This window comes from Passer domesticus, chromosome 8 (genome assembly GCF_036417665.1).
Source record: "Passer domesticus isolate bPasDom1 chromosome 8, bPasDom1.hap1, whole genome shotgun sequence".
Lineage (NCBI taxonomy): Eukaryota > Metazoa > Chordata > Aves > Passeriformes > Passeridae > Passer > Passer domesticus.
In genome coordinates, this window is record NC_087481.1 from 39016703 (window position 1) to 39030034 (window position 13332).

The window sequence follows — 13332 nt, forward strand, 5'->3', positions numbered from 1 at the left end:
TGTGCTTTGATGAGGACAAGTTAAAAATGGCTTACATCTGGAAGTCTTGGAGGGGATGATTCATATTCATGTCCTTCCTGCCCACTGGCATGCTGATACAGCTGAAGCTATGAACAAAACTGTGACAACATCTTTCAACAATTCACAAACAACTGCATGAGTAGCACAGGGCAGTGAGAAAATGTTCTCTTACTAAATAGCTCCAGAGCACAGGACACACTCAGGGGATAAATAACCACACAGGGGATAACATTTCGGAAAAATATTCAACATCTCGTAAGCTGGATGCAATAATGCTGTGTCATTTGGAACAATGACAGCATCCTCTTGACACCTGCCCACGAGAATGACCTTGCAGAGGTCCGTGCCATAATCTAGGGCACCAACTCCTCTTTGCTCCAACTGCTCTAAGACCCAACAACACCTACAGGACAGAAAGGCTGAGGGCAGATGCTAAACCCAAGCAGGTATTTGCACTGTAAGGAAAGGCAGAGCTCATGAAGGAGTGAGTTTGGTTGATCTGGTTGGGGCAGAGAAAGGGAGGGTTAAACACCCCCACAGAGCTTTTCACCAATCAATAGTTGGTGCAGTGCCTCACCTCTCCTGCTTTCTGACATCCCCCTGCTACTCCCACCCAAAGGCACAACTCCCACTCACCATTTCACGCTTCTCCATGAAAAATCCCTGCATGCAATAACAGCAGACTGCCCAATGTCAGGGTTAGTGCTCCTTTTATGGTAAGATTCTCTCCCTGCTAACACATGCAGGACCTGCAAAGCAGAAGAGATGATGGCATTTCTCTGGGGCTGACTCAGACAAACTGGCTGGGTCCCAGAACATCCAGGCTCTGGCACACACGTGGGAAGCTGGCCTTCAGGGCACTGGAGCCTGCATACCTTCTCTACCAGCTGCATGGCAAATAAGGCAGCTTCTGGATCTAAGACTGAACTTAAAACAAGGCACAGAAGGGAATCCTGCTTTTGCTTTCTTAGGCTACCACCTCATCTGCCTGAGCATTTGCTAGAGATACCAGGACAAAGTGGAAGATTTCTACTGGCTTGATGCTGAGACCAATGAGCCTACCTGGTCTGAGGCATCATTCTTTGTCTGAAGGAAGTTGTGCCACTGGCTCACACTGTGCCATGGTACTCAGCTGCAGGAGGCTGCATGGGGATGCTTATGCCTTTCTCCATCTCCGCTCCTGCTTTGCCTTTGGGAACAGCTGGGAGGAAATTCAGACACCATGAAGGCTTGGGTAGCTGTGACACACACCACAGAACTGTTCTGGGTAGGGGAATATTCATAAATTAGGTGTGTGCTGGGGAAAGAACTCAGACATGGTCCTTAGCAAGCGGGGCAGACATCAAGCAGCGGACAGAAAGAGGAAGAAAAGCATTTGACATGCTGCCATAGCAGCATTTTGCTGCCAAGGATTCTGGACTAAAACTTTGCAGTAAGGAACATCTGCCTCATCCTGCTGTCCTTCGCACAGGAGTTTCAAGTCTCTGGATGTTTGGCATCTGCTGCTGAAGGCCATAGGCTGTAGAGTAGCAAATGAGCTGATCCTTTGAAAAATACTTACATACTCATTCCCAGGTCCCTGATATTTATCACTGCAGACTTGCATTTCAGCACCCTAAATTGTGAGCAACACATGGAACAATGTAGCCCTTGGGCTGGCCAACTTATTTCTCTGCCCCACTTTCTAAATGCTCTCTTGATTGCAAAAGCGAATGCAAACCTAAAGGCCCACCGGAAATTTCCTTCCCAGTATTAGCAGTAGACCCTAACAACAGCTGGCAGAACAAGGAATATAGTACGAAATTTCCACCTTTGAAATGCAAGCATACAACAGAATGTACAACTGAATCCACAGTCTTTAATGATTGCAGAGATTTGTTCGGGACACAGGTACATTTGTGATTGTCCCCACACCCCCTTCTTCTCCCCCTCTAAAAATTATTTTAGTTAGTGAAATGTAAAACCACACAAAAACCAGAATACATATTCACACATCAGAGGGTTTGATATTTTTGTTCTTAAGAAAATTTCACTCATTTAGAATTATTGACTGTAAAGTCCAGTCAGTACAGCAGAAATATTCTACATAGATCATTGTTTGGAATGCACAGTACAATATTTGTGAACACACTGTCACAAAAGACACCTGGATGAACACTAACAAGTGTCATAATCTGTCAGACCACATTGCAAGCATCTGCATGAAACCAGCCTGGGGTGTATGGGAAATTACCAGAACATGGAAAAAATATGTTAAAGTACATGGGAACCTGCTACTGTTACTTTTCTTTAGAGTCATTGCTGCCACTAAAAGGTCAGGAAACACGAACTGCTGCTTGTCACCTGAAACTTTGCTTCTGTTTCACAGGGGTTGATGTCACACTTTAATTTCCAGACCTGAGTTACTGTAATTTTGCTTGAACTGGAGCAAAGAAGAGAAGGACAAACCGCACTCCCCATCTAGCAGAGCTCACTTCCCCAGACCTGCATGGTTAAACAGCTTGAGATCAGAGGTCTTGCCTGTAAAAAGGCCACAAAATTTGAAAAAATAAAAAAAGCAGAGCTAAAATAAAGCAAACGGAAAACCCCAAACCAAAACAGAGATAACATGATTTTATACAGCTTGCAATAAAGCTATAGTCAATGGTACAGTATTTTTCACATTACACTTATTAAGGCTTTGACTACTAGTCTTTTACATGCACATTTTATATACATATAATCCTCTGTGTGTACGCATAAATTACTTTACTTTTCTTGATCTAAGCAAGAAAATATTTTCATGCATTTGCTTCTCCTAGTATTCACAATACTTGGCCCATATTCTATTCAAGGATTTCTGGAGAGGGCTGGGTCTATTTGTCATCCATCTGAAAATACCCTTATCTCCAGGAATGTTGTTTGTGCCAGACAGTGGCACTGGCCTCACACTTCTCCACAGTCATACACAAGAGAGGAGGTTCCACTCCAAAGCCTGACAGCACAATGGTTATGTAAACATAGTAATCCTTGGATTATAAATACTTTATTAAAGCTAACATACCTCAGCTTTTAGCTCATAATTGCCCATGAGTGCCTTAATGAAACATTCAAAATTAAGTATTTTTTTTCCTCCCATGTCAACTGCTCAGTTACAGTGCTTCCCCCAAAACACACCTTTTTTTTTTTTTTTTTTTTTTTTTTTTTTTTTTTTTGAAAGAAGCACCAAGCTACCTGTTAATTCTTCAAGCCTGTGGCTGGGTAGCTCTCACAGGCAAACAAGAACATGTCTGAGCCTTATAGCTCTAAGTGCTCTAAGTCAAAGTTACCATCTCACTTGCACCCTTGCCGTGAAGTTAAGAGACTGGGCCATGCACCAGTGACAAATGGGGAGGAAGCAGAAACCAGAACCCCTCCATTCCTAGCCCCATGCCTGCAGCTTGCAAGTCTGACACATTCCCAGAGATCACCAAAGCTGACCTGTAGCATGGCCTGTGTCCCTCTGACACAGGGACACCCTGACTTCCCCTGCCCCAGTGATTCCTTCAGCAAGATGTTCTGGCCAGCTGAAGTTGCAGAGCACCCCCAGGTTGTGGTAGGGAGCCCTGGGGAGAGCAGCTCTGCTGTGAGAAGGAAGGGCTCACAGGGAAGTGGTAGTATGGTAAGGAAGGAGCGTAAAGAAGGCTGAGAAAGCAGGCATGGGTGGAGTGAGAAGGGGAGATTCCTTACTTAAGACAGGGCCTGGACTGCTGCCACAGCCCTCTGAGCTGCCTTGCACGGTGGTGTAACCAGAGCATTCTGTCAACACTCCTGTTACTAAGCTTTGCCACCATCACACAGCTTTGCCTTGCATCCCACCACAACATTTCCGTGTCAGCCACCACCCTTGCCTTGGGCACTGCATTGAAGTACTTCTATTCAACATATACCATGACAATTACTACAAACCAAATACTGGGTCGTCCTCATTCCCTGGAATCCATGTAGCTAGAAGAGACTGTCCCTGTCCCCTGCCTTGCTCTCAACTCAACAAGAAGCAAGACAATAATAGAGAGGACAGAAAGAGTGATGCAGGCACAGCCATCTGGTTGTTCTCTTATTGCACAGAATAGTTGGGGCAGGTGTACATGGCTCACAAAGTCCTTTGAAAAAATCCTACTGGATGTCTGTCCAAAACACTTGCTCCAGAAAATACGTTGAGACAGCTCATGTGCATGCTTGGGAATTGCCACCTAGAAACAAGATATGCAAGAGACGAAGGCTATTCTCAATTCAAGTTCAGTCTTGGCAAGTTGTGCAAAATACAATGTTTATGCCCTGGCAGGTATTATTAAAAGACAATTTTTTGGTCCTGGGTAGGTTAACAAGAAAGGGTCATGCTAATAATTGCAGAGGCAAACCTTTGAGACTGGATTTAGTTTTAGTTACAGAAAATAATGTACACTGCTTTTGGCCAAGTGCACAGAAGCTTAAAAAAAAAAAAAAAGACAAAGATCACAGTTAAATGTCTCAATCTTCAGACGGGGAATATCTGTGAGGAGCAGTCAAACTATTTTCTCATGTGCAATGCATCCTGAAATTTGGTACTTATGTATTGGGCATGAAATCCTTTCTTGTTGATGGTGTCATCTGTATGGAATCGAATCATAATGGAATCCCCTGCAGAGTAGATTTCTTCCAGAGGCTGCAGAAAAGGAAAGAAGACAGTACACAGAGGTTCAAATATGGAGACTAAATAACTGTCTGCACCATGATACTACAGTTTAAGTTCACAGTGAAGACAGATTGGCCAGTAAACACGAAGACTTGACTGCTTAGTACCTTCTGCCCTGATCTGCCTTCCTAAGCACATTCCTTTGCTCTTTATGTTGGAAGACTGATGTCAGTCCACTCTACAATCCTTCCACCTGCTTTATTCCCTGAACATTCTCATTCCAGTCTTCAGGTTTACTCTAATTTGTCACTGTCTTTTCAGGAGAAAATTGGAACCTGTTTGGCAGCTGAAGCTCTCCCGGAGTTCAAATAACTCAGGTACTCATCTTACATGACAGTTCTGGTTATGTCCCACACTGTTGTGACCTGCTGCAATCCCCCTGTGCTTCCCTTTCCCAGCCATTCTTCATTCATCAGTGTGCAGGTAGGTAGATTACTACCCAGCTGCCCTGAGCTTCTTCACACCAAGCTGCTCTGCCTTTGTTTGTTTTGGTTTCCAGACCATTTCCCCAGTTTGTGAGAACTACTTCCACACACCTGGTCCCTGACTGTCTCTCTTTAAATTCAATAAGAAACATCTCCATTTAATTGCTAAAGGCCTAGAGAAATCAAACACAGACCTTCTGATTTCAAAAACCACACACCATTACTCATGTTAGAATCACTCCTGGTAACGGGGATGCAGGTGACAGTTGAGGAGACAGCATGCCATCCTAAAGGCAGCAAGCATCACACAGCTCTAAGGCCCTCCACTGTTCACCCTTGCCATAGCATGGCCACAATAACTTGGCTTGAGCCACGAAACAACACAGGATGAAACCGGCCTTTGGAAGCCATTTCCCACATTTACACAACACTGATGGCAGGACTGGGGCACAGCAGCATGGCAGTCTCATGCTGCTGTACATGGCCCTGGGCTAAAACAGTCAGTCAGCAAGAATTTTCCAGCCAACACTGTGGAACAGAAAATGGCTGTGATCTCCTGAGGAAGGGAAAGAAGCAAAACCCAGCCACAAAGCATTCTCAGTCCCATTATGTGACAACTGCCCCTCTCCAAACATGGTATGAGGTATCCCTGCCACCCTCAGCAATCCCCCTGAAATCACTGCTATCATGGCTTACCCCCGAGCCACAGAAGCGTCCCAGACGGGGGGCAGTGCTGTCATAACCATCGTAAATCTCCATGTAGTCGTACCCACAGTCAGCCTCCTCCTCTATCTCGAATATCTGGAATATTAGCTCCACCCCATAACCATCTTCAGCTACAATCACCCATTCACAGTTGGCTTGACCTGGGTAGTTGTTGTCCCCAAACTGAGCATGGGAATACAGATCCTTAGCTTGTACTTCAGCCTTTAAGAGCCCACCACACTCTGAAGAGAGAAAAGGACACAAAACAGTCTCTCAGTTTCACTCACAACAAAGACTCATCCCACTTGTGGGTCAGTCATGAGCAGAGAAGACCTCCAGCTTGAAGTGCAATAGGAAAGGTAATTAAACACTGCACCAAACTACAATAAAACGGTGAATTCTACAGTCACCCATGAATTCAAAGACCCACAATGCTTAGAGGAACTTGGTTTTTTTGGCACAGAACATATATGGAAAGAGATGATCAATTTAGTCTGGCAGGATAACACATACTTGACACATACTCTGGGAAATTTTATTGTATTAGAAAGCAACTGCTTTGCTCTTTGCATTTGTTCTGTAGATGAAATTCTGACCCCAAGTATTTTGTCAGCAGGAAGCAGACACACATCAGAAAACCGGTGACCAAAACAATCCTTTCCTGCCCACACAATGCACAAAAGTAGCCCTGTGTTTGTGCAGAACTTGCATGCTTTAGCAGAGTTTTCCTGCAGCCAATGAGGAAGACACTTCTTCACCAGTGTCAGGTGCACGGCTACTTTGAGCATGTTTCATCTATTTACAGTGACAGGGATTTCAAACAAATGAATGTTGGTACAACACACCTACCTTTGGGCTGCACAGATAGGAGGATCAAACTGTGCCTGTCCACAGCACAGCTCTGCTTCTATCACAATCAATCTAATGTGGGTGTGTTCTGAGGGTGGGCCAATACACAGCTAAATTGCATCACCTCCTTTTCCAGTGGTTGATGTGGAACAAAAGGGATTGTTGCTCAACCAAATACCTCAAATTCAACAAAAGAGCCTGAACAGGAATGTCCAATACCAAGACAATTCGAAGCTGTTATGGGAGGTGGTATTTATGGTATGGCACTGGCAGCGGCCTGGGAACCGAATGTACACCACTTAAAATTTAGGAGAAAGGTGCGTCTGTTTTTACCTAGTAAAAAATGTAGTGAGCCTTGATGACATATTTTGGCACTGGGGTATTGGCAGCAACCAGCTTACCTGTGCTGTGCTTTGCCTGGAAACCTCTCCTTTGCACAGAAGCATCAGAGTAAAACCTGAGGAACATCTTGTTGGTAGAAGCCACTACAGGGTCTGGTTTCTTGCTGCCACAGAAGCGGCCAAGGATAGGTGACTTGCTGTTGGGCCCATCATACATTTCTAAGTGGTCATAGGCACATTCTTGGTGCTGCTCAATCTCAAACTCATTGAAGGTCTAGAGCAAGAATATGGAGAATTAAGACAGTTGTAAATCTGACTATGCAATTTAGCATATGGTGAAATGCCAAGTGAGTAACAGATCAAATGGTACATCTGCCCCACTCTCCCCACACACTAAAACAGAATAATGTGCTTTCAGATAAGAGTAATCTCAAGGTGGCAAAGATCAGAACTCCCTATCAGTGTGCTGTGCTGCCTCAGCCTTGCTGCCTCACATGGGTGCATGACAACAGTTACCAACTGCAGGCCTTATAACACTTATTTTTCTGGCTGGAAATTCTGCCCAGCACACCAGAAGGGCAGTCCTGTATTATCATTTCCACTGAGCACAGGGATAATTTCCCCCAATACATGGGCCATCTGCACAGCTTTGGGCATGTCCTGCCATTTGTAAAGTGGGCCTGACACCTCTCCCTCCGAGGGGCTGGGGGCTGGCTCAGCCACCACCTAATGCAGAAACGGCCCCAAGAGAGTGGCTCACAAGGAGGGGTAGGGGTGGGAGGGCATTTATGCCATCTGTTTACAGAGCGCAATACTCTACAGCTGTCATCTGCTGGAGTCTCCTCCAAGCTGCCTCTCGTCTGTCCTGTATCCCTCTGAGACCTTCTGCCCTTTTGCAAGCCAGGGCAGCCTCCCAGAAAACTCTCCTCCAAGAGCCCCAAACAGGACCCAAGGGCATCAGCCACCCACTCACACAGTGGAGGTGGGAGTCACTCCAGCTCCTCACAACCCAGCCTGCTTCTTGCCTCACACGCCCGCTCTCTGGCTACTCACTACTTTCACTCGGTGGCCAGGTGTGGCAGAGATGTCCCAGGTGCACTCTTTCCGGCTGGGATACTTGTCAGGCCAGTTGGGACTGCTCATCATTCCCTCTGCACCACTCAGCTTGTGCTCACAACCAGCTTGGGAGAGAGAAATCGCATTGGGGCAAGTCTCACATGGCAACCCTGTAGTGTCCTACATGGTCCTCTCTGCCCACTGAGACCCTCTGCAGGGCAGAGATATGGAAGCCTTCAGTCACCAAACAAGACCTTTTAGTATCACTCCATAGTTCTGGTGGGTTTCTCCTATACTTATTTTGAGCTAACCTGGCAGATGGTGAAATGGACCATCTCACTCCCCTGGGCCTCATTAACCTAACCCGTGTCCTCACACCCTAATCTATTCTCCTGCTCATTCACCTCATCTGCCCTGTTCTAGGGCCATGATGTCAACCCCTCCACAGTGTTGACTCTGCTGCTATCTCAGCTGTGCATTGTTTTGTCAATTTGGAGAGCTTTATCAGCTCATGCAAAGGTCAGACAAGGACCAGAGACCATATACAGAAAAGCCATGGGAGCACATAGCAGGGATAGGGGTGCAGGAAGAAAGGTAGTTTTGGCACCAGCAAGTGGTTAGATCAGCCCATGCTTTCTCTTCTGACTCAAACACAATAATTAAATGAAGCAGCAGTGACCAGTCTAATGATGATGTCCCACAACTGCTCCTTTTGCAAGTCAAATTTCTCATCCCCACCCTGTCCATCCCCTGTGGGCATATAGAGAGCAAGACTGGGGAATGGGAATGGTCATATTTCTAGCCAGTTTTGCAGCTAGCTGGGGCTTTTTCACTGCCCTTGCCTGGTATGTTGTACAAACTTCCTTTCAGCTCAGGGCAGGAAGCACCCTGAACCAAACAGTGTTTGAAGTACCTTGGCATTCCCGAGGGCAGGAGTGGGGACTTTACCTTCTTTACAGTCATGGCTGTTTTCATGCAGCACAAAGCCATTTCTGCACTGGCACATATAGCTCCCAAAGGTGTTGATACATTCGTGCTGGCAACCACCATTGTCTTTGGAGCATTCATCCTTGTCTGGGCAGGATCAAACCAACAAATACTGAGTTAACAGTGACACAGGTTACCACAGTCACCAGCTGAGAACACCATACCCAGGCTGGCAGATAGCAATGCAAATCTCCAACTCTACTGCTGGATTAGTCCAGTCAGCTTTTTAGCCAAGATCCTATTCTCTTCAACTGTCTCACATTCCATAAAATGTATCACAAATGTGTTCTATTTTATAATGTAAGTTTATTGGTTAAAGACTCCTGTCTAAACAAAACCTAGAACAGCATCTCATTCTTTAAGAATAGAGCCCAGGAAAATCATCACACAAATTCACTAGCCGAGGTAAAAATCTACTTTATATTTTCAAGTTCTTATGTGCTCTAATGAGCCTCCATTTCTAAATAGCTCTGAGCACAAACAGCCAGGTGATTAAGAAGATCTAAGGTATCAGCTGCTCCCTGAAGCTGAAATATACCCCAGTGGATCTTGACTCCTGTGTGTTCAGGACTATGCATTCCTCAGTCCCACCTTCTGAGCATAGGATCTGCTCATGGCTTCCAGTTCACTTTAATTTATGAGAAGTTTATTTCTACTTTTTCTTGGGATAATGCCCTCCCCAGATCTCAATAAATTAATCTCTTTCCTTACTCCCAAACATATTTCTAGGTTAATCATACCCACCTCATCCTTCCTCCTGTTTGATTTAGTAAGTCAAACCCTGAGGCCTGATTCTACTCTGCACCTGTCCTAATTCAAGGCAGTTTTACCTGACCATTCTCCTCAAAAGCATTAATACTCCTAGGCCTCTGCTGAAGAGACACAACGAAATTGAATTTCTGCTTCCAAATTACACAGAGTTAACCTCCAGAACGGCCTGCCAACAAGGTACATCACTGGCAAAGGATTGAGAACAGGATGAAAAACTTCCACTAGTATACATTTCTTTGATGGGAATGATTACTATATAGAATACCACTGGAAATTTTCTACATCTTCTAGTTTCAGAGGAAAAAGCTTTCCTCTAATCTTCTAGAGACAGTAATACCTTCTAGGGTTAGGTTCCACATTGCTTCCTGCTGTAGAAGGACTGGAGGTATTGATGGAACTCATGCATTTTGCTGACACCACACTAAGAAACTGGACCATACACTACACTGAGAACCCAAGATGAAGGCAACACAGAACAGAGCAACCATGCTTTTAGATTCAGTGAACCAGGTCAGGCTCTGGCAGGATGTTGAAGAAAGCTCACCAAAACCAAGAGGTTCAGTCAGAGGAGACAGGTAAGCAAGTGAAAGAATACAATAACATACCAGAGAAGTAGTGAACTTTAAAGCCTTTCTTGGAGACTGTGTTGTCTGATTTGAACTCCAGCCTCATGTTGTTGCCGTATGATGTGATTACCTCAGGCTTCTCTGAGCCACAAAATTTGCCATGTAGCTTGGAATCAGAAGCCAGCTCACTACGAACCTCAACATAGTCATATTTACAGACCTGCCAAGAGAGGAAGACATTTCTCAGCTCTTGGCCTTGGAAGAGAGCATTTCAGAGGAAGGGGACAGAGATGGAACAGAACAGCCTTGTACTCAAACGCACTCCTCACTTGCCCAGAATCTTCTCTGTTAGTTTTCTCACCCCTTCGCTTGCTGCCCTGATCTTAAAGGATGGGTGCATTTTTCAGAATAGCAAAGCTTCACTGAATTTAGAAAAAGTAATCATTTCCACCTTATCCAAGAACCTGACAGTGCTGAATGAACTTTAGCAGCCTCCTGAATTACGGAAGTGCCGCTGCTCCCATTTACTGTAGGGAAACTCGGACCTGAATGCTTTGTTCAAACTCCACTGTGCGTGGCAGAGAACAGACTCTTTTACTGTTATTTCCTTTACCATTGAAGAACTCTACTTCATTGTTAATTTCCAACTATTTTCCTGCAAAAGCAGCACTGGGGAGGTGGGAGGTAGGACACCTATTAGGGATGGAAAATACCTACAATTATGCAAAACTAGTAGAGAAAAGAAGCCCATTGTGCTGATTTTGGCTGGGGTAGATTAAATTTTCTTCATGGTGACTGGTACTGGGCTGTGTTACGGATTTGTGCTGAGAAAAAGGCTTGATAATATCAAGACTTTTTGTTACTGCTAAGCAGGAGTTGCACAGAGCCAAGATCTTTTTTTGCTTCTAGTACTGTTCCACCAGTGAGAAGGTTGGGGGTGCTCAGAGAGCTGGGAGGGGACATGGCCAGGACAGCTGATCCTCACTGAAAAAATGGATCTTCCATACCAGAGGACATCATACCCAGTTATAAAGTGGGGGTGAGTAGAGGGAAGAAGGAGGAAGGGGAGACTTTTGGAGTGACATTGTCTGTCTTCCCAAGTAACTACTATGTGTGATGGAGCCTGGCTCTCCTGGAGATGGCTGAACACCTGCCTGCCCATGGGAAACAGTGAACTAATTCCTCATTTTTCTTTGCTTGCATGTGTGACTTTTGCTTTATCTATTAAACTGTCTTTATCTCAACCCATAGGTTTTTCTCACTTTTACCTTTCTGATTCTCTCCCCCATTCTACTGGGGGAAAGTGAGTGAGCAGGTGTGTAGTTTCCAGACTGGGTTAAACTACTGCACACACTTATAATAGAACAGCTTTAATCCTTCCACTCCACAGAGAAAGCAAAGGACTTCAAGGAGAACAGTCACTGTTATTGGTGTAATTACACTGAGGGTGGGAAAACAACCAGAAGCTCCATCAGTAAGACAGATCCTCCTCTTCCCCAAGGATTTATCCAGTTCTGATTTAGCCAGTTGTCCCACCTCTGAGATGCAGGGACTGGTTACGTACATCATTGCCTTCCAGCTCAAACACTTCGAACTGCAGAGAGATCCGGTACTGGGCTGGAGCTACCACCTGCCAGACGCAGTTTTTGTTAGTAGGATATTCCTTGGGCCATCCAGGGCTAGTAATGGTCCCATTGAGCTTGGTGATGAAGCCCCCACAGGCAGCTGGAGAGGCAATAAATGAACACAAGTTTTACTTGGTTCTGTTCAGACACACAGGTTGGGCCACAGTGTTAACTATCAAATGAACCAGATCCTGGTAGGTGGCACATTGCAAATCCCAGCCTCCAGAGCTTAAAATGGCTTAAAAAGTGTGAAGAAGACAGAAACTTCACCTGCAGTAAATCACAAGTCAAACACACCCAATGAGGCTATGGCCCTGAGAGCCACCATGTAAGACTAATTTCCTTTTTAATCTCTCTTCTTGGGCTTACTGTGAATTAGTTGACTTGACATGCACAACACAGTTGTAAAGCCCAGCTTGGTAAATTCACCTACACTCAGTGCTACAAACCTTACTATTTTAAGTTCATCAGTAATGGAATAATTACAAGATAATGGAATCATAAGAAAGACTTTCTTGTCAACTCTTCAGTGGTTTATAATATTTGGACTGCATGTTTCTCTAGGGAAAGTTGAAGGCAAAGTCAAGACTTAGCTGTATTATCCCATACCCTAAAAAATTTAAGACATCTCAGCTTCATCCTCTTGTGGGAGGGCAAGGCTATTACCTGAAAGGAGTAAACCTCAATTTGCTGCAAAATTCTATTCGCAACAAAGCATTTTTTTTCTTTTTTTCCTTGCTGTTTCTTGAGAATAATGAGATCTAGCCACATCTTCAAAACCCACAGGGATAAAAGCTTTCTGTGTTTGCTCCCAGCATAATTTTGCATTAAGGGGACTAACCCTAACACAAGGGAGCAGCTTCAATATAAATAGAGTAGCAAGCAAATGGTTTTGGAGAAAAAAAAGCAATTCACTCTGATGTACATTGCTATAATTTCAAAGACTATCCTTTCTGTTTTGCCCACAAATCAAGTTTAAAATAGGAGGTTAAGAGTGAAGTTCAGAAAAAAGCCCTGCCAAGTTATAACAACTTAGCAACTGACTTGCTAAAACTGCAAGAAATTATGAAAAAAAAAAAACCAACACAAAAAAAAAACCTTTTGCATGCACCTGACTGCCCTCACCAAGTCGACAGCACTCTTACCCAAAGAGTTTGACAAAAGCAGAAGTCAGGGCAAACCAGGTGATGTTGAGAGCACCACTTGATAGCATGTGGAGCATCCCTAAATGTCCCTACAGACAGAGTTTTGAGACAAGAACAATGGATGGATTCTCAGCACACCAACAGCTGT

The 13332-nt window shown here is 44.6% G+C and overlaps 1 protein-coding gene across 4 annotated transcripts in view; it reads right to left on the reverse strand.

Annotated features, from left to right (window-relative positions):
* Nucleotides 1–3696: 3696 nt before the first annotated feature.
* TLL2 (tolloid like 2) overlaps nt 3697–13332 on the reverse strand; it is an 83835-nt gene continuing 74199 nt past the window's right edge. For all 4 annotated transcript variants that reach the window (XM_064430594.1, XM_064430592.1, XM_064430593.1 and 1 more), the window contains 7 exons: nt 11979–12139; nt 10454–10634; nt 9039–9164; nt 8088–8215; nt 7095–7308; nt 5836–6086; nt 3697–4684 (listed from right to left, as the gene is read on the reverse strand). In XM_064430594.1, coding sequence (XP_064286664.1) covers nt 4550–4684; nt 5836–6086; nt 7095–7308; nt 8088–8215; nt 9039–9164; nt 10454–10634; nt 11979–12139 — 1196 coding nt within the window. In that variant the 3' untranslated portion in view covers nt 3697–4549. The remainder of the gene's footprint in view (nt 4685–5835; nt 6087–7094; nt 7309–8087; nt 8216–9038; nt 9165–10453; nt 10635–11978; nt 12140–13332) is intronic.